General features: G+C 33.5%; 2 protein-coding genes across 2 annotated transcripts in view; one reads left to right on the forward strand and one right to left on the reverse strand.

Moving 5' to 3' along the window:
- Gapvd1 (GTPase activating protein and VPS9 domains 1) overlaps positions 1–11,699 on the reverse strand; it is a 37,375-nt gene extending 25,676 nt beyond the window's left edge. The window contains exons 1-5 of the mRNA XM_085947071.1: positions 10,871–11,699; positions 5,457–5,695; positions 3,879–4,043; positions 2,973–3,357; positions 2,500–2,745 (exon numbers count right to left, since the gene is read on the reverse strand). Of these exons, the coding sequence (XP_085803197.1) occupies positions 2,500–2,745; positions 2,973–3,357; positions 3,879–4,043; positions 5,457–5,695; positions 10,871–11,158 (1,323 nt within the window). The 5' untranslated portion in view covers positions 11,159–11,699. The remainder of the gene's footprint in view (positions 1–2,499; positions 2,746–2,972; positions 3,358–3,878; positions 4,044–5,456; positions 5,696–10,870) is intronic.
- Positions 11,700–12,103: 404 nt separating this feature from the next.
- LOC147071746 (apoptosis regulatory protein Siva-like) lies at positions 12,104–19,977 on the forward strand. Its single transcript, XM_085947073.1, has 4 exons — positions 12,104–12,355; positions 14,346–14,521; positions 15,217–15,368; positions 19,185–19,977. Exons 1-4 carry the CDS (start codon positions 12,247–12,249, stop codon positions 19,228–19,230), a joined length of 483 nt encoding a protein of 160 aa, XP_085803199.1. The 5' UTR covers positions 12,104–12,246; the 3' UTR covers positions 19,231–19,977.
- The last annotated feature ends 2,431 nt before the right edge of the window (positions 19,978–22,408 follow it).

Below are 22,408 nucleotides of genomic sequence, written 5' to 3' on the forward strand. Positions count from 1 at the left end.
GAAGTATTCTTATGTATAAATATTCTAAGATGCTAATGCTCGTGACGCACGTTTGCCATAAAAGTATTTCAAATTTGAATAGGTATAACAAATTCCTATAAGAATTTATCGCCGATTCAAAATAAATGTAGGTCCCGTCGACTAAAACGAACGTATTAAAATAACACCGTGTAAATGTGAATCAAAACAAAGGTTTTTTTTTCCAATAGAGTAATAAAATGTATGATTGAAACGAAATGCTTGCATGAAAAAATACTCTCCCGTAACTATGTTAAATGGTTTTGTTTCTTACGTAAAGTTTGTTTAATTTATGAAATAAGTATTTAAGAAATGATGTTGGTGAACATAAACATTTAAGAGGTCCTAATTTTAGAACACGCGACAATTATTTTGTGTGATTTTTTTACTTATGTTATATTGTTAAAATGCCGTGGTTTTTTTATTTTATGTGATTGTTTACATTTTTTTATAAGCTTTAAAAGTGAAACAATACACCGCGAATATTCTGCTGCTTCTGTAGTCAAGTTGACAGCAATATTGATTGTTAATAATTAGTAGGTGATAAAGAAACCCATTGTTTATTGCGACTGCCTGCTTCCTTGACATTTTTATTATATTTTGTTGATCATTTTAATGTGTAACACAGTCAAACAGTATTTTTAATTGTTGGTATTTTTATTTCAAATTCTTTTTTATTTAAAATTTAAACGAATACCTACAAAACGTAATATGCAGGTACCTAGGTATTTTTTATTATTGGTGACGGCATGTCGAATTAATTACGTAATGAAAGAATATACCTACGCAAATTTTTACTTTAGACAAATACTTATTTGTGGAACCTATGCAGATAAAAAGTTTTAAACAATAAACCTGTAAATATGTGAACATCAAGTAGCTTAAAGTTGTAAGTAGAATGGCATATAATTAATGTACCTAACTATATATCTGTTCGAAAATTACCTACTAAGTACCTACTTAATATTGCATTTTTTTTTAAATAATGGACGATTTTAAAATAATATGCACCTATAAATTAATATTATATACCTACTAAATGTTCTACCTGCATGCTAGTATTGTCTATAGCAGAGATTTCTCGCAATTGATCGCGCGCGTAAGTGCGGCAGCGGACACATTTTCGTGTGCGCAATGAAAAATGATAAGGAATCTAATTAGTATAATACCTATTCTTTTTTTATTTCTGTGAAAACCTGTTTTTTTCGAATTAGCTGTTATTTTGTATACATTTTCAATAAGGCGGTAACAATTTCCTTGTTTTCCAGTTGAAAACCCCCGTAGCTATAGCTCTACTCTATAGTGTTTATTATTTTATGTCATTATTTTTATTATGGAATCATTTTTATTCAATAAAAATATTTAATACTAAAACTTGCACTTACATAATTATTGCTGGTAACCCTGTATCATGCTGAAACAAATGTTAATTTATTACCATCGAACGACGCCAAATCCAACAGTGATTACTTACTAACTCCGCCAAATCCTGTGATAACAATCAAACTCCGCTACCTCCAAACGGGTTTTGCATTTTTTATACTATAAAACGAAAATATTTCGGCAATTTATTGTTTAATCCTAAAGATTCATACTTCTTAACATACGTGCATTTTTATTTGTTAAATTTAAGCATGTAATTTCCTTATACAGAAAATGTCCATTTGCCAAAAGTGCTTGCGTGTGGATTTGGCGGGTATTGGAAATAGACGCCTCATATATATAATATATATTGGCACCGAATGGGACTTACGCCCACGTCCCTCGCAATCTGGGTGCGGTTTCATAGTTTTTAGTTCTATATTATAATCTATGACAACATCTTCTTGGCTACGTGTTAAAACTGTGAACTAACATGCTCCTCCCATTTTTAACTGCACTTTCATTATAAACTAACAAGCTCCTCCCATTTAGTCGACGACAGCTCCTTCCTTCACGTAGCCAAGAAGATGTTGTTGTACAATAACAGACAAAGGATATCAAAGAAAGTTTGTAACATTCTTTTTTCTACAATTTTATATTCTAAAAGATTTTAAGATCAAAATATGAATAAAAATGTAAGATCCTTTCAATTATTCAACTGATCATAATTTAATAATTTCAACTTTAAAATAAATAACGAATGCAATAAGTTTGACAACAAAAAATACAATATAATACAAATAGATGTAAACAATGTGGCAATTGATTGTTCAACAAACCTATGGGTAGTTGCTGTTTGTAAGCTAGGTAATTCAAGTTAACTGGCAGGTTATGAAAAGGCTCTGCCATTTGAAATCGAGATTACACTGGGTTTAAGTTCAAGACATACCTGCATACATAAAGAAATTTAAAAATTGATTACTCCACTACCTGATTCCAATTCATCCAACAGCTAATATTGTTCAAGTAATCAATCGTTTGAAAAATGTTGCCAGTATACGGTTAAATTTTCATTAGGCGTCAGTGCCTCTTAATAGTACGACTACTTGAAGAACTCACCAATAGTTGCAAATCGGTCCTGGTAAATAAGGCAACATTGGCATTAACAACAGGCTCTGTCTTTGGCAAGTCCATGTCTTGCTCATCGCAAACGGCTCCCTCCAGAATCTCTTCTTCAACATCAGAAAGCTGCTGGCTATCGTCGGAGACTGACGAGAAGGTTTCATCGTCCACAATAGCGTCCAGCAATGAGTACACACTGTCTTTTTCGAATCTTGAATATAGATCACGAAGCTTTCGATCAACCTGCGTATCAATTGCCAAGACACTAATTTAGAATATAAGTCAGCTAGAATCAATCAATTAGTAAAGTAGATTTGAATAATAACTTTGCCTAGAAAGGGGCGCTACTGAATGACCGAGGGAAATTGACTTTTTGGACAAGAAATTTAATTTAAAAATGTCACTTAATCAAAAAATGCATAACCGATTTATTGAAATACATATGCAGGGTGAAATAGTTAAATACACACCTCTTGATGTTTCATGAGACAGAGCATCTGAAGAGTCTGCGCAACCTGAGCGAGGTTAAACCTTCCCACGTTGGTGATCGGTATATCGGTTATGCCGTACGCTTCCGGATTCGCGATCGCTTGGCAAATGAAGTTTGTAAACACAAGATCGGTGCATATGGAGTGTATGTCAGCTTCGGATATTCTTCCGGTGGCTCGTAAAATTAAAGCTGTCTGTCGCACCACCCATGCCACAGACGGAGGGAAGCATGCCCAATTTTCTGTGAGGGACACTATGAAGCGATTAGCAGCCGCCGCCAACGATGTGACCGTCCATTTTCGGTAACGAGCCAGTTTCACTTCACATTCTGATGACGAGCCCGCCGTTGTACAGTATTTTTTGATTCTGAAATGTCCACCAAAATTTTAACAAAAGTACAAAGTTCACATCTCAAAATAAGAACTTTTAATTCCAAGTATATTATTAGATAAATGAGTATAAACATGGCTGTACTAGCATCAAAGATGAATAGCACTGTATGCTAACTGATGAGTAACTCGGATTCACCACTACACACCAAATAGCAGTCAAAACACTAGACAAGGACAGGTAAATATTATAGGTATATTATAAGTACCATCCAAAGATAAATTCTAATATAATTCGATTAATACTATTATTACAGGTTATCTGTGACTTTTCCAATATTCACTTCATGAGATAAAGTTTTTTTCCTACATAATTAAAAATTTTAACTGCGTACACACACACACATACATGGAATAAATAATATTAGTATTTAGCCTGCATTAAGTGCAATATTCATAATACATCAGGATTAAGTAAATAACATAGGTAATTTTTGCCACTTCAAAATTGAGCCATTGATATATCTGATAAGAAATGAAATACAATGATAGTGTTACCTGTCCATAGCCTTATCAGGGTCTACCAGTAAACACTCATCGAGTTGGAGAAGAGGTAAAAAGGGCCCCCGGAGTGCCGCTGACAGGAAAAGCCTCGCTGGCCGGAAGCCTTCTACTAATTCCGAGTAAAGGCGTGAAAATGACGAAGATCCCTGGCCAATTATTCTGCAATCAAAAAATATGGAATTGTTACATGGTGTCCATTTGTTTATGAATACTAAAAGATCATCATTGTTAAACACAATTTAATTAAACATGGGCACTCCATTATTAAAGATTCGCTTCCGCATGGAATTCACAAACTAGTTTGGACCAGTTTCACATTTTTTGTGCATATGCCCAAAACCATAAGTGTAATTTATAGATGACTAATTTTTTTACGCAAAAGGAAAAAGTGCACAGTGGGTGCACGCACACAATACTACGTATCAAAATTATATTTAGCTATGTCATCTATCAATTAGGCCTTAGGTTGGCATCAATCAAAGTCATTAGAGACCACATATTTTTTTAAAGAGCAAGAGAATGTTGTTAGTCATTCACTCATCCCATTAAGTCCAAGCTCTGAATCAATTGCACATTGAGAAAACGACATGTGTATTTTACCAGACCCCATGGCTAACAAATTTAATGGTGGAAGATCTACGAGTTCTCCATGATACATGTCCTGGGTGGGTAGATTTAATTATGTAAAAAAATATATATACAGTAGGTACTCTCTCAGTAGGCCGCCACCCCAAAAACCAGACAAGTGTCCAATTAGTGAAAGCGGCGGATTATAGTGCATACATACAAAATATGGTAAAAATTAAAACAGGTATTTCGTAAAAAATTTTTTTTGAGAAATTTGTACTAGCAAATTATGGTTTTATTTATAATCAAAATCAAGTATTTACTAAATTATACATATTTATTAACTAAGTTTATTAACTAAATATTAAACAGCAAATCACTTGACACAACTAGTTGTTCAGTGAGGCAGATATTCTTGAATGGCTTAGGATTCCTGGCATTCCCTATGACCAAAAGCTTCAGTTTGTGTGTCCCAGATGCATTGGAGCACGGCATAATTGTGATCCGGTCTTTGGGCACTTTCCTCCCTGGTACATTACGTTCTTCGCGATGAACGTACGTTTTACGAAGGAGAAGTTTCCAAAATAAACTCGTCTCATCTGCGTTGTATACGTGTACGCAGCGGACTATTGAATTTGACAATCGAATACCGACAAATTGTAGAGCTTGATTTTGTGCTTTCAACTAGTAAAAATAACGGCGGATTATAGTAGTTGTCGGATAATCGAGCGGAGGATTACTGAGAGTGTACTGTAAATCAAAATAAAATAGTAAATAATAAATCAGTCGAATTGTTCTGTGTTTTAATCACTCACACAATTATCTGAGTAATCATGTTTCAACCATGTTATTTTCTAAAATTTCATGACAAAATTCTTGGAAATTTTAAAAAAATACAGCTGTGTTCGATTCATTGAAAATTGACAAAAAAGAACATAAATATTGAAATATCAGACATGACTTTTTTATATATTAGTATGAATTTCAATGTCTTTACAAAAATACCTTCTTGGATCTTCAGCAGTAGCCAATCTATGCGTCGCTAAATGCCTCAACACTTTTCTGAGTGGTGCAACATCTCGCGGACCACCACTGCCCCCGCCCGTGTACAGGCCCGAACACAGAGCCCGGGCTGCTGCCCCCGCCTCTCGAGGTCTTCTTGACTCGGCTGCTGTGAGCCATAAGGATGCTACCGCTGGAGACGCTCGCACTCGTTGGATTAGCTCGGAAAGTACCAAGGCATCCTAAAAAACAGAATATTTTTAGTTTGTAATACACATTGCAGATTTATATAAGAGATCGATGGATAAATGGAAGTGTTTGTTTTGTCAACAGTAAAATGTATTAACAAAGTAAAAAAAAAAATATTTCCCTTCTAAGCAAAGCACGTGGGTCTTCCACGAAGTGAATGTTAGTTCTTTAGTTAATTTTTTCTCCAGTTTCTTTTTGTGAGCAATGATTGTCAGCTATTTGGTCTAATAATTGTACCATTGTAAAAAAAAACAATCCATTTTTGCCAGATGCGGGATTTAGGAACTCTACTGTTTCAAAAACAGGTGCTCTACATTACTTCAAATTTCTACTTCACAATGGAGCTCAATCATTGATGATGAACCAATGATATGAAATGTATTATTAAATGAGATGGGATACCATTTATTATGTTGAATACTGACATTCCAATATAAATAAGTATAGTCATTTTTGTACCTTTTCATACATTTTTATAGTTTTAGCAATCTTAGTTTTACCTTTCGGACGCTTATATAAATTACAATTTCCGAAATAAAATCTGTCTAGAGTAGTTATTACTTTTGAAATATAAATATATCTCAGTTTTTTTCAAGCTTAATACGAAGAATTGTCTAATTTTACCAAACGTGGAGTTTGAGTACGTACCCAACTTTTCAGAGATGGGCACTCTGCCACTAGTCAACCGTGAAGTTGAATACATTCTCCATTTAACGGAGGCTAGAATGTTTGTGATTTCTTGACTTTTTCATTTCTCAAGATTTTAGAATTCTTAAAATAAATACTTGTTTTCTAGAGAATTCTACATTATCAGGTATGAAATTACCTTTTCTAGCCGTTTTATTTATGATTTTTTAGATAGAATTTAGATTAAAAAAAAAATACTGACAAATTTAAGAAGTTTCCATTTAAAATGAAAGTCTAGAGCTTTATTTTTTAGCTCTTCTGGCCAAAAAACAAAATAAGAGATTTCTTTGGAAACCTTTTTCAGTTTTTTTTCGATTCCATTGAGGTCGGCAGTTTAGTATAATGATATTTTATTGACATCTCTAGAATCTTATTAATGATTTCTCAAGAAATGGGAATTCTTGAAATTATGGAAAATTATTTTCTGGAGCTATGATATTGGTTTGAACTGATTATTTCTCAATCACAGCCTGTAAGGGAGGCCCACATGCTCATCTTGGGAGCGAATATGGTATATAATTTATTTTAACATTAGGTATTATCTAGTTATTAAACGTTGACATAACACATTTTTACACATACCTATCATATAATAAATTAAAGATAAAACATTGCAAACACAGATAAATTGAAAAAGTCTGGAATATTTGTTTTGATTATCCTGAATATAATATGCCACACAATTCATAATAAGCTATCATTAATTTTTTTATCTTCATAATTAAATACTAACAAAATACAAAATACTGTCCGTCAACCAGGTTATCAGCAATACATACTTTAGCAACAATTACATGTAGATTGGAGTGGTTTATTGTTAGACTTCAACAAGGTTTTTGATTTTGATTTCGACGAGTCAATGGTTGCGGTTGCCGTAGGATACATAGTGCCATCCTGTTAAAACCACATCTTGTCCAGATCGATGTCATCCATATTTAAATAAAAAAATATTGATCATGGTCCAGTGATGATCTTCATTCAACATAATGTGAGTTCTGGCCTAATTTTTGAAGAAATAAGGTCGATGGCACCAGCATGTAAACTACACCAAACGGTGCATTTTTATGGATGTAATGGGAGTATTGGTCTTACTCCATATGCGTAAATTTTGCTAATTAACAAACCCGTTATGCCAAAAATGAGCCCATATCGCTAAACACAGTTTTGTGAATAGATGACTGATTTCCAAGACCAAATCAGTGAAACTGTGACGCTGCCCATGGCCCGTGGAGCTGGATCTTATATGGGTGTAGGAGAAGGTCTTTATGCAAAATTCGACATAAACAGCCATATGAGAGGCCAAGTTACTACAATCTTCATGGAATGGACATTTCTGGCTCATTTATTTTAGCCACATTTTCGCGTACAGCAGCAATGTTATCTGTCCTTAATTTTTGCAGTATGACTGTTGAAGATTTGCCATTTTCGTAGTATGATTGTACGATTTTTATACGCTGTGTGTTGGAGAAACGATCCATTGTGTTGAATGATGGACTTTCAACTGACAATATATCAAAAAGTACACGTGACATACTTGACAGTTAACAAAATGGTACTGTGAAATTCGTACCGGAGTTGAATAACCCTGTACATAATTTTGAAAACTTCAGAAACATACTTACTTGAAAAATCATATAAAAATATGGACCACAAGGGATTTGACCTTATATCTTTCACTATCCAAATGAGTGGTGTTATGCTTTAAGCTATCGATTCACCTAAGACTTATTCAATTTAATTTCAATAACCCTGCTCCGTCAGAGGTGTTTTAATAATATAAACAAAAGAAATATTGCTAAATTCTATAAAACTTTGAAGTAGTAAGTGTTATGGAGTAAACATTGACAAAGATTCTATTTTCTTATACATTATTTCAATCGTAAAATAAAAGAAGGTAAGTACCTATTTCATATTTGTAATGTATATGTGATTACTGAACCAGCAGATAGAGGATTGCTAATCACTGTTGTATGCCAATTTTTATATATTATATTGTGATGGAGCCTCGGTACTTCACAGTAATCGGTTGTGACAATGAAACCAACAGTTTGGAAATGAATTCTATAATAATTTAGTCACGATCCACTGACCGTGAAATATTGCAACATTCATCGGATTATATCACATGATTATTTTCAATAACCCAATAAGAAATACAAATGCGATACAAAAATGCACTGAAACATTACACGAGTAACTTAGAAAGCTGTGTGCAAGAGATCCCACAATCATATTGAGATACCTACTTCATTGCATGTACTTACTTACTATTACTGATGTTCATAATATTGACTATCATCTAACATACCTACAGTCGAACTTGGTTATTACAAGGAAGATGTGACCAACTGAATTTGCACGTTATAAGCATTACTCGTTATATCGTTTTTCACATTTTCATAAAACATAAAAAATCTGAAAACCATCCTAAAAATCCCCGAACTAAGCATGGCATTCATAAACAACAAAAGAAGTGTTTATTGTAATGAAGTGCTTTTAGTAGGTACCTACAGACTTCACAAAGCTTGGATTGTTTACATGCAATTTCAACCATATGCGTGGATACTTTTTCAATGCTGTCGGCGAAAACACCAAATAGGTACCTATTTAGACACTTAACTAGTGTCATAGACATAATCCGATCCCAGCGGCATCTTTCTAGTATACTGCCCTGTCGGATTTTAATGCTTAGGGTCGAAAATGTTGTTTTTAAACGATCGACACATTAACAGTTTTGCTCGGTATACCCGAGAAGTAGCTCGTTATAAAAGTTAATAAATGTATGGAGAAAATCATAAACAATGTCAACGAATGTTTCCTCATTACATCCGAGATCTCGCTATTTCCGTGATCATAATAAGTTAATAACCAAGTTCGACTGTATTTATTTCTGGGTAAAGCTGCCACTGTTGCATTTGCTTTTGTCATCGATAGGTCAAATCGAATTAATGATCTTTTAAATTGTATGACAATGTATACATTAATTATCTTACAATCTTTAATTTCTACATTTAAAAATGTGAATTTCAGCCTGTTTTCCAATTTTTTTTTACGATAATATGTAGTAGGTACGTATAAGTAGGGCCTTACCTACTTATAAAATAATGATAACATATCGTTTCATTTGTGTTTGATTTAGTAGGTATAATATTTTCACTCGTGAATAACACACTTTCCTTGACAAATATTAGGTATTTCATTTTAACCTACAGGAAAGGTTAAGATATAATAATCATTCATAAAAATGTCACAATTTCGATGTCATAAAAACTCATTCATTAATCTTGATAGGATGATGATACACATTATGACATTTTACTAAAAATACTATTTATTAGTCATAAACACAAATTTATCATAATGCCATTGTGGTGAATACTATCATTTTTTTATTGGAGATTCCATACTCCATCGAAAGTAAGACGTTTTTAATTTTCTTTTTCCTATAATCAATGTATTAGAGATTCTTTAATTAGATTACATAATATGGGTATGTAAAGTTAATAATTATTTTCCTACAGTTGTCATGTCGAATATAATTTGATTAATAAGTTATTACTGTCACCGATCCGAGTGCCAGTGTAGAATAGTAGGCGGACAACATCAAAAGGGTTGCCAAGAAGTTGTGACCGAGTGGGGAGAGCTCGGATTTGAGATTCCTGCAGGACGGTTGAGTTGTTGGCCATGGAACTGAATGGTCTGTACCGTCAGCTCAAATAAGTAATAATACTTAAACACATTGTTACTTTTTGCAGACAGAGCTAAAGCTTTCTCCCCCAAAAAGGGGCGTCATGTGCCATCATCCATCCGTCCGAACGAGATCGCTCTCATACTATGGGTATCGAATACCGAAGATGATATCGTAACCGAGCAGGGAATAGAAATGAAGAATCTTTCAAGCGACTCAGAACTCTTGTTCTGCAGTTTGGCGTAAGAAAAAATAGTAAAAAAAATTCTCTCCCTACTCTCACTTCCAACAGACGAAGGAGAAGAAAGTGATGTCATATCCAATATCGGTTTCGTATGTAATATCTGCAATATAGGAAGAGCAGTATGCTGCAGTGAAATTTTATTAACGCCTGATGAAATCAGCCACCGAATCATAAGAATATCTGACGCATTGAATTAAGACTATCTGGAATTATTAAAATTTTCGGTACAAGTCGGTTATGGGGAAGCAAGCGGCAAACACATTTTGAAAATAGCCGATATAAGTACTGCATTATTTGTTAGATTGGGTTAGTTTAGGTTAGGTTAAGTTTTCATTCCTGAATTCATGAATTTTGCCAAAATCAGCTATGACAATTAGCACGGTTCCCGCCTGGCTTCCCCATAACCGACTTGCACCAAATTTTCAAATAATCTACGTCGCCTAGGAATAAAATTAATAGCTGAGGCGCAGACTTTCAAAACCTCCGGTCTAATACTTAGTTCACCCAATAAGAAATAATTGCAAAAACACAACAAAAATATTTACATACCTGATATCGTAAAACTTTGTGAGCATCAACAAACACAGGTGATAGTACATAATCGGTACGTGGTACACAGGATGAAGAAGTGACATCTCCTTGAGCAAATAATTGCTTTAAATTTGATCTTTGCTGCGTGCTGGTCCATTTTGCCTGAGCCAATTCCAAAGCACTTTTCTCTAATCTCTCATTTAGCTGCTGCAGAATTTCTAGCTCCGATTGTATAAAAAGTTTTTCACTTCTCAGTTCCTTCGCCAATTCCACAACATCGAAGTAGCCTTCAGAAGTTGACTGCATTTTAATTTTCGAGCAAAACGATCATAACACAAAGAGAACAATGCTATTAACGCGGAGGTTTTAATTACTACAGGTTGCTGTGAAACATTACTCCGATAATAACAGTGCACAAACGTCAGGTGATTTTTATTATGAATTTACCACGGCACTTATGAAGACTTCATACACAACCGTAGCCACACACACTAGAAAATAAGAAAATAATCGCGATGTGCAGTCCAAACTCGACCTACGTAATTAGAGCACTTTATGTTAACTTTCCCAAGTTAATTATTTACAAAATTCACGGACAACCAATTCTTTATTTTGCGTCAAACTACGCACTGTTAATTCGTTTGTTGGGTCTAGCGATGTGTTGTATAGATGTGATGGATGTGTCAGATCTATATTTCAAGGTTGCGTACCCAGTATGTCATAGCAATTATCCGGGAAAATAATTAATATTCGCATAACAATACGCCCCCGAGATGAATACATTACTCATGTCACCAACATTACTACCATTTTGTTTTTACAAAATTCTTTATTATATTTTTAAAGTATTGCAATCGCGTAATAATAATATTCCAGTTAAATTAGATTTTATTATTGTGGTAATTTATTGTGTATAAACGAATAATTTATAAGCTAATGCCTAATATAACATATTTACATAGTACCAAACAAAGAGATTAGATTCGTGCAATGTCTTTGGTACCTAGTGTTCCAAAAACTTTGCATAACTCCAAATAACATTTTGATAAAAATTTGAATTTTTAAAAATTAAGGCTAAAAGACTTGAACCATTATCAATTTTTCAGCAAGCGTAGGAATAAAATTTTGTGTTTCGAGTGAACAGAAAAAATAATATTATTTCTCCGTAAAATACAAAACGTGTGTCGTAGTAAATTGATGAGGTTTTAATGGTATTATTTTATCATGGCAATATTTACAATCAGCTGAAACAATATTTAATTATAGAAACACCGTGCCATAAAAAAAAAATAACAATTGTAAACCTAAAAATTATTGTCACTGTGAAAATCTGGCGGGAACCAAAATAAAATTGGCACAATATTACCACCAAATAAGAAGGTTCGTTAACAATAATGCCCAAGAGACCGAATCCGTATTCTGAAGATATTCAGCCACAGATTAAAGTGCACGTAGGCGTAAAAGAATATAATAATACGGCAGAGAAAATGAAAGCTGTGTACGGTAAGTCTATAATCTACCGACCTTTTCGCTTCTTTATATTTACTACATGCATGTCGTTTCACTTTTAGGCCGTATGGAGAGTAGGTTTTAAGATTTGGTAAATGTGCCGCAGATGCCGTCATGAGATTTTATAACTTTTAGACTAAACCAAACCTAACCTAATAGCCTAATAGTCGGCAATTGTGCTTATTTTAAACTGTCACCTCAATAACTGTATACACGTAAAAGTGCTGACTGTCTCTCCAATCTTATTCTTCAAGAGTAAGCGAGGCGCGATGTCAACGCAATTTTGCCAGCTGCAGGATAATACATGTTTCCCCATACATTTTCTTACTGTGCACAGTACATCCATGCATGTGTAAAGCCGCGTTGACACGGTCCAAGTACACTTGGATCGAGTGCTATCCAAGTGACAGCTTCATACTATTTATTCCTATCCCAGTGCACTCGTATGAGACATCTTCATACTAATTATTCCTATCCAAGCTACTTGGACCGCGTCCTACTCGTCCAAGTTAACTTCGATAGGAATAAATAGTATGGAGCTGTCACTTGGATGAGACATCTTCATACTAATAATTCCTATCCAAGTCTACTTGGATCGTACTTGGACCGTGTCAACGCGGCTTAAACGGGGTATCATTCTTCACGAGTAAGCGAGACTCGAGGTTGTCATTTAATACTACTATCTGACAGGTCGTATTGAAAATCGGAGCTCAAAATGAGTAGTTCGTTTTTTTACCGGCATGTTCTCTATCGCTATCTCGCTCCCTATCGCTATCTCGCTCCCTATCGCTATCTCGCTCCCTATCGCTATCTCGCTCTCTATCGCTCTACTGCGCAGGCGCAAATCGAAAATAATCTTACTTGCGCCCAATAAATCATCACAATTTGGAATCTTCCAATCTTGTTTGATTTATGCACTCAATCTTGCCAACTGCAGGATAATACATATTTCCCCATACATTTTCTTACTGTGCACACTACATACATGCACGTGTAAACGGGGTATAACCTACCCCAACCTAATATAATCTTATTTTGTGATAATGATGCATGAAAATGTATGAAAATTTCAAATTTTAAATTAACAATTATTGGATCGAAAACCCTATGCGCCAACAGAAAAAGGTATTTATTATAATTGCCTACATGGAATAAACTGTTAACGTAAAAAAAATAATAGAAAAACTCATGACGGCATCTGCGGCACAATTACCTGAGATTTATAGTGCCTAAAATATAATTATTTCTGCAATATTATATTTCTGTGTAGCAGTGCAGCTCTGAGAACAATGACATCGATTACTGATTCTACCATGGGTACCTAATTGTGCCGCAGAGGTGGCCATGAGCTTTTATATTTTTTTTTTACGAAAATAGTTTATTCCATGTAGACAATTATAATAAATACCCTTTTCTGTCGGCGCATCGGCTTTTCGATCCAATAATCGTTAATTGAAAATTTGAAATTTTCATACATTTTGATGCACCATTTTCACAAACTAAGATTATATGAGGTAATATTATTAGGTTTGGGTAGGTTAGGTTTGGTTTGGTCTAAAGCCTCAATCACATTGAGCTTCTTTACGAGCTGTTTATTGGCGAATTTAAAAGCGGGCGATTCAGCTACTGCGATTTGATGATTATACACAAAACTTTCCATTCGCTGAGAAGCCACAAGCCAGTGACTATTTTGACAGAACGTAGTTTGTTTTTTTACCGGGAGGTTGGTACTGCGCAGACGCAGTAGGCCCACACGCCGGCGTGTAGCGTGTAAAGTTGACCGGCTTTCAACTTTCCTCGGTAGAGTGTTTACAACCTGCTTATTAGCTTATTCGATGATTACACTGGGCGACTTTACAGGCAGATTGTAAATTCGCCAATAAACAGCTCATAAAGAAGCTCAATGTAATTGAGGCTTAAAAAGAAAGTTGTAAAATCTCATGGCCACCTCTGCGGCACATTTACCCTACCATGTATTTTACAGATAAAACTATTGCAATTCTCTACAAGGGTGCGAATCAGAAAAATAATAATAGTATTGATGCTATGACATCTGAGATTCCTGTCAAAGAAGATGATAATGTAAACCAAGATAAAAGGAAATTTAAACAGATGTTTCTAGGAAAAAATGGTGCCTTGCAGTCTACTGGAATACTTCAGGTAACATTGTACCTTTTCATTTGCAGCATACCGATTGTTGACTGGCAAAAACTAAAGAAAATATAGATTGTATCATTACACATTTTTTCGGTTCAAATGACTGCACATTGGTGGTAGTTTAAAATGTTTTTATACAAATCCCCATTTTTTTTGTATTCTGCCATGAATGGAAAACATGCAAATCGTGTGGACATGTTTGCTGGAAAATTTGTACTCTTTCATTGAATGTAACCACGTGGAGTGTTTTTTGATTAAAGCACTAATTTTTTTATTATGCAGACTGTCCAAACTACATTCGATATGATAACATTAGTGCAGGTGTGGACATGCTTTGAGTTTCAAACAAATATTTGTGCACATGCAGCTATTTGTTTGTGAATACGTCATTATTTTGGTCTGTACTAGACTGCTTTGTGTGCATGCACTTGATGCGCCACAGCAGGGTCTTACGCATATGAAACTTTGCAGTGTGGAGGTATTTTAAAATACTGTACCAATGCTTGTTGTTGGCCATTCGCTCAACCAATTGGGACTGTGCTGTATCCAAACACATGTTTGGACTAAGTAGTTATCATCTGAGTTATTCAAAACCACAATCTTTGGCGAGGATTCCATTGTCAACTCCACAGTTGTTGTAAAATGACGATTGCCTCTATATTCAACTAAATAACATTTTTGTTTCCATATGATTACAGGTGGATATCCCTAAACCTTGCAGTCAGTGCAAAAATAGGTTGTCGGACATGGGTGCTTCTTGTGGCTATTGTGACAATCCCCAATGCATTCTGTGCGCCATTACCTGTTTTTCATGTGGGAATCCCACTTGCTCCAACTGCAGCCTTAATGGGTATGTTTTATAATGCAGCCTATGATTTGGACATCTTGATTTTTTAATTAACTGAGTCAGCATTTACATGGTTGAATTTCATTTAAAAAATGATAATGTATAAATTATATTAAATTCTATAGGATGTTTAAGTCGGTAAATATTTCGGTTATTACACCATTATCAAGACTAAAAATAAACGACTTGAAAACTTGTAGAATGAGACGAAATATCTCTCTCTCTCTCTTACCCTGTTACTATTCAATAATAATATCTACCTTGAATTTTGTCAAGTGTTACAACCGACATTTTAGAGATGTCGTAGTCTTTTTATTTTTTTTTCGCAAATTATATTTGGCCTGTTAGGTACTGCCAAGGCCTTTTTTGCAGCAGCCAAAAGGAACAATTAATTAACTTTCCCACATCTTAAAATATATACTAACCTATTAAAGACTAATACTTACTAGACCATATTAAATAATTTGAAACAATTAATTTACTTTCATGTGGGCCATTATTGTTTCCGCGAATCCATGCCCTAAGGCATTACCATTATAAATAATGTGAATGGCCAATGTTAGATAGGTACATGCAAATTAACAAATAGGATCTGCTTCACATTACTATTTATTTTAAATTTAATGTTAAATATTAATAAAGGCGGTGCATGGATAATGAGGTTTTCATTTATTATCTCATTATTATTTTCGGATAATTCTTTATTGATTTCAAGCTGGTCTAGTAAATTCAACTGTAGTCCTTTGTTACAAAAAGGAAGACACTCAAATGCTTGGCAAACTGAGAATCAGTTTTTTTCATTTTATGGAACACCCGGTCTGTCCTGTATATGAAGATGTACATGCCTCACACATTAATTTGTAGATTCCTCTTTTATCAAGTTTATTGATTTCATCTTTACTATGCCTAAATTATTAATTTTAAATGCAACATTAACACTAAGTTTGATCTCTTGCTAGTGATTTGAATCTTTAAAATTGGGTTAAATAAAATTGTTAATCTAGGTATTTTAACTTCTTCGCGAGCATTTAGTTACCACATTTAAATAACATGCTAATTATATCTAATGGCCCCCTATGAGGACACAACAGGTATGCCGTCCGCGTTGAAAGGATTATGTTGTTTCTTGTAAAGTAATTCAATTCGTTATCGAAGTTGTCGTTATTCATAGGAATGCTAACCAACCCATGAATCATAAAATTATTTGTTGCTAGTTTGTGGATCCGAGGATGCTGAGCTCTTTTATGGATTGTTGTTTCCGTAAGCGTTGGTTTCCTATAAATTTTAAAGCTAGGTTTATTATCAATTCTTTGAATAGTCATGTCCATAAAGTTAGTCCTATTATCTACCCGTACTTCTAGTGTGATCGTTATCGTGTATTGAGTTGGCCTTTTTACGAACGCATTAAGCTGGCGATCTGCTCTCTTCCAACAAATCAAGATAATCTATGATAATACAAAATATTATTCGACATAATGATGTTACACCCGAAACAGCTATTGACTTAAACAGCCTGTAGAATTTAACATAATTTATATTATCTTTTGTTGATTTTTTAAGACAATAATTAATTTGTTTTTAGCCTCTAAGTCATAAAACCTTTTATAAACGGCCGGCACTGGCCATATTCTTTTTTGCGATAATGGTTTGAATGAAACGTAACCCATATAGAGCGCTTGGCACGGATCAACTCAGCACAGGACCTTCCGTTAAATTAAATCCATCCAAATTAAATCTGTTATCAAACATGGCCAAGTCACGTTTTCACTGATGTCACATTAAATTACAGGTTTACTATCGAGAGCGGCCAAGTCCATCAGATTGCCGCATTTCAATCAATTCACTGAATATCTTTCAGTATGTATTTTGTATGAAGTTATTCTTGCCTCACAAAAGTTTAGTGCCTAATAGTAAAATTTTAGGTTTTTAAGACCCTCGTATTATGACAATTCGCTGTGTTATTATGTTTATTTACCCTTACACATTCAATTTATTATTTTTGTTGCTTTATAACTGGTTAGTGAAACATTATATTCATAATTTTATGTAATCAATTTGAATAAATTCATTTAGTGCCAGCACGGCAACTGGCGCGTTTGGAGTAATTGGCCATTAGATATAATTAACGTGTTATTTAAATGTGGTAATTAAAAGGTGATTAAAAGGTCAGCAGGGATTGTGTTAATTATTCAATATAACATGATTGATAATTAACTAAAATAATTCACTGCTGGAAGACTATATTAAAGCATAAATTATATTTTAAAATGACCATCTCGACTCTTTTTAGTTTCAAACACAGCCAAGTCATATATCGTCTCTGTTCTGGCAGAACACACTAACCGGAGAATACTAGTTTTGAGTAATTTGACTTTGAAATTGTTAAAAAGTTTGAAATAATAGTCTATCATGTGAGTTTATTAAGTAATCGTAAAAAGGATGACTTTAAAATAAAGACTGTTTATTTATTAAGAAGGTTTCCAGACGGTAAAGTTTGAAATAAGGAACATTTTGGTACTAACTCAATATGTAATTTTTTCGAATTAGTGTCTTCTGCCAGAACAGTGACGATATTTAAAGTGATTTTCTTTGGTTTTTTATTTATACATCTATTTGTAGACCAGTCAACTTTCGCCTTTCCTGAAAAAAAAGTAAAACTGACTTGGTCGTGTTTGATGATGCGCAATATCCAAGAATGAGCAGACATACTTCTTGTTGAATATGTGAGGGACGCATTACTCGATCATGAGATGAGATTTACCAAAGTTACCACTGTGTCATTGCAGCAATTAAAATTAGCTCCTTTTCAGATGAAATCTCCATTGCAACTAATACTGGAGTTCATTTGAACCATCTGCTAGTTTTGGCCACATTCAGGTGCCATGCCGTGACGTTTATAAGATTCATTATAAAAAAATTAATTTAATACTTTTACTTTTACCCTCTGACAAGTTATTTATTTAGAAAGAGAGAGTATTATGGCATTACAGCTATTAGCGAATATGCCGTAATATATATTTAATTATTCATCTGTTACAACTTTTATATTTTGGCGGCTATCTGCAGAACTACAAATCTGCACCAATATTTCATATACATTTCTATTCCCCCACTTCCATCTGCTCACACTCCACATAGCACTAGATGTGGGCGAGAATATAGAAATCATACTGTAATTGAGAAATTCATATACGTACTGTAGTTTTTTTTTTATTTGCTACAACTTGAAGTATATTCTAGGGGTCTGGGGATTCATAGGTCCACACCTTTGCTCCTTCATGCCGCATTTATAATAATTTATAGGATTTACAGACTTATTAGGCTTATTGCAACATTAACATTCAACTACTCAATCTTGGAAAAGCCAACATGATGTGATTTATTCCATAAGATCGAAACATCAAACTCGACTGTCAAACCGTCTAAACGCCAGCGATTGTCATCGTTTGTTGTGTGATTCGACAGGTTGGGGACGGCAAATATGTGAACTATAGACAAAAATAATACACACGTTTGGTCACTATGAATTTAATACGATATGACAGGCCGGTGGCAGCAACTTAATTGGTTTTATTCAACCAACTGTGTTGTACACATTTAAATACATAATATTGTAGAAAAAACACAATTTCTCTGGAAAAAAGATGGTTATGTTTCGGAGGTTTTTGAAAATTGTGTATTTTCTATAATAAAGAATCTAACATTCACCTTATGTATATTCAGTATTGAATAAAAAAGAATCATTATTCATAAGTGCAAGAACACCGATAATCAAATTTGACTAATTTTTAAATAATACATTTATATTATTTTTTTCAGCTACGGAAGTCAGAATGGAATATTATGTCTATCCTGTTGCAGATAGTGGTCAATAGTTGAATAAATGTTGCATATCCAAATGGTCCAACTTATAAAACTCTTCATAATAAAAAAACTCAAAATACTTAAGGGTTGAACTGACTGAACATACTGAATGAATTTACTTAAGCATTGAACTCTTTTAAATTTAACAAATATTTTTACAAACCTGCTTCCTTACTCATGAATTATCCTAATGTTCCATTTAAGATCAGAAATTTTTTTATATAATTTATTGTAATATGACGTATTGACATTTAATTTTATTATAGTCAGACATGAGAGTGAATTTTGTGATATCTTAGTCTAATTTAGTTTTATTTTTGATTTGGTTGTGTATTATTATTTCAATTATTATTATGTACATGAATGTTTGAATACTTTTTTGAACATTTCTATTTAACTTTTAATTGACATATTTTTTACTCCGTTGCAATACACATCTCCAATATATTATAACACCATAGTGTTTGACTGACTCCATGTCTATTTTTGTTTATATTCTTACTAAAAATATTGATGTGATTAAAAATGTACATAATTCAAAGTAAACATGAAATCATAGATTTATCAAGTTTTTCTACATGGAATGAATAATTTTGATATCGAATCGATTTTATAGATTTTCTTTTTTTTGAAATTTAATGATTTTTAATATGATTTAAATTTAATCTGTGTGCATTATATGACTTTGTATTGTTTCTTGTTTGGTATTAGTATTTATTTAATTTTAATATAAAAACCATAATAACATTTAGAATGATTTTTATTTTACCATTTTCATCACTAGTGGCTCAACACTTCAGGTCAGGTCGTAGCCTCCTTTATTGCCCCCTATCCTAGTCTAGTGTACCATTTTACCTGCCATTAAGGGGGGACATGCTCGTCGAAGGTCAAAATTGAGTTTTTATTGTATTTTCAAACCATGATCCTGGACACTCCTTAAACGTTGTAGATAATCTATTTATATAATTTTGAAGCCTTATTATCCTTTATAGTTATTTTAAACATTTGATGACTGCATAAAGTATTTTTGTTACATAAAATAGAATTCTTTTAAACTTCTCGCTCTAATGTTTTAGAATATAGTCATATTTCGGTACATAACTGTGCAGTGGTGTTAAGATTTTTTACGTTTATTAATTTTTAAACGCATTTATAAAACTATTAGTATAATTTATTACGAGATAATTTTTGTAAAATATTCACGATAAAAAATTATATTGATAATCTCTGTGATCCCAAATTTGACAAGAATTAGGCATTTTATTATTCAAAAAATCGGCAAGATTAACACATTTGAAGATGATTCTAAAGATACTTATTATAAGCTATGTCTTTGACCATTCAAGTGTGATAAACATCTTATGAATAATGATTGCTTTATAATAATTATTGACCTAAGAATAAGGTAGTGTTTTTTTGAAATACGCCATTTCTTTTGTCATTCCCCAGTGGTTAAGCTACAACATACGGCCGTAGCCATAAATTGACAAACTATAATTGAAGTAGGGAGGACACCCGAAGAGGATTGTCATTATGGTCCACATCAGATCTGGTATAAGAAAAAAAACACGCATAATTTTTAAAATCTTATAAATGTTTTTAAAAAGGGGGGGTTTCATGATTTTTTTTCGTCACACCAGTAGTGATGCGTCCCGCGTTACTTTACAAATATATGTATTTGGCCCGAAGAAAAAAAAGGTTGAGTATCATTGGGTTAACCCAGAGGTCGGCAAACTCATTAGTCAACAGAGCCAAATTTCTTAAACTGAAATTATATACCTATGTAGGTACCTACAATGTTTATTAACTAACTATAAAAATTGATATCATACTTGATAATGATCTTATTTATTAGATAAAAATTAAATTGTAAGTAAGGTATCCATTAAATTAAATCATGACAATGACTGACAAATACTCAATGTAAATAATAGTCTTGCATCTCCTTGGAAAGTTTGGGTGTCAGGTTTGTATGTTGATTTTTTTAATTTTAAGTCTTATTGATGATTCCAGGTTCTCGTCAATAAGACGACTTCTCAATTTACTTTTGTTTTCCTCTCTTAGAAATCTCTTTACTAATCAAAATTAACATTGTTGGAAGATTGTATTCAGTAATTAAATACAGAACTTGATTTTCCTGAACTGCTTTCTTCCTTGCATTACCGACAGGATATTTGGTGTTAAATGACGCGTGTTTGGTTGTAAAGTGAATTTAAATTCACAGTTTTCGTCATCTATTTTTCTTTGCTTCTATTTTGCAGCCATATAAAATAGGGCACAGGGCATTTGTGTCAGAGCCGCACTCATGGGGCCAAAGAGCCACATGTGGCTAGCGAGCCGCGGTTTGCCGACCACTGGGTTAACCCAACAAATAATCCAGTTTATCGGCTATTTTCAAAATGTGTTTTCCGCTGTATTCCTGATAACCGAACAGTACCGTTAAAAATCTTCAATCATCCAATACAAATCTTGGACAAACAAGAAAATATTTGTACTGGACAAACAAGAATACGAGCTAATAAAAACGTGGTAAAATAAAAAGATTTGTTCTGAAAAATTTGGATTTATACAAAAGCCTCTAGTTTCCTACCCTTGGTTCAGGTCCTCTAGGATATCAAGTCAGTAAGTGTGAGGTTCTGTAGATTTGACAGAAAACTAGTCATAGTCAAAGTGGTGCTGAACGAGATAAAATGACACAATATTGTTGATGTAAATACAGTACATGATAGTCACCGTAATGATAATTGCATTTGACCTGCCTGATGCTGTGCACTAGAAAAAATGTTCATGTTCAAGGCTAAGTTGTTCCACTATAGTAGATATTATAAGTGTGTATTTCGATTATATAGTCGAACTTGGTTATTATGAGGTAGATGAGACCGACTAAATTTGCTTGTTATAAGCGTTGCTCGTCATATCAGAGAATAGGTATTTTTAAATGAGCGGTCACATAACACAAAAAGTTACAATTTATACAAAAATACACAATTAGAATTTTTCCCCGAAACATGCATGGCATTCATAAACTACAAAAGAAGATGTTTATTGTAACGAACGCTGGAAGGTACCTAGTGACTTCACAAACCTTGGATATTTTTACATGCAGTTTCAACCATATGCGTGGATACTTTTTCAATACTGTCGGAGAAAACACCAATTAGGTAGGTACTTAGACACTT

This window comes from Rhyacophila brunnea, unplaced genomic scaffold (assembly GCF_057557595.1).
Source record: "Rhyacophila brunnea isolate RB1 unplaced genomic scaffold, BYU_Rbru_1.0 scaffold_2, whole genome shotgun sequence".
In the NCBI taxonomy this organism is placed as follows: Eukaryota; Metazoa; Arthropoda; class Insecta; order Trichoptera; family Rhyacophilidae; genus Rhyacophila; species Rhyacophila brunnea.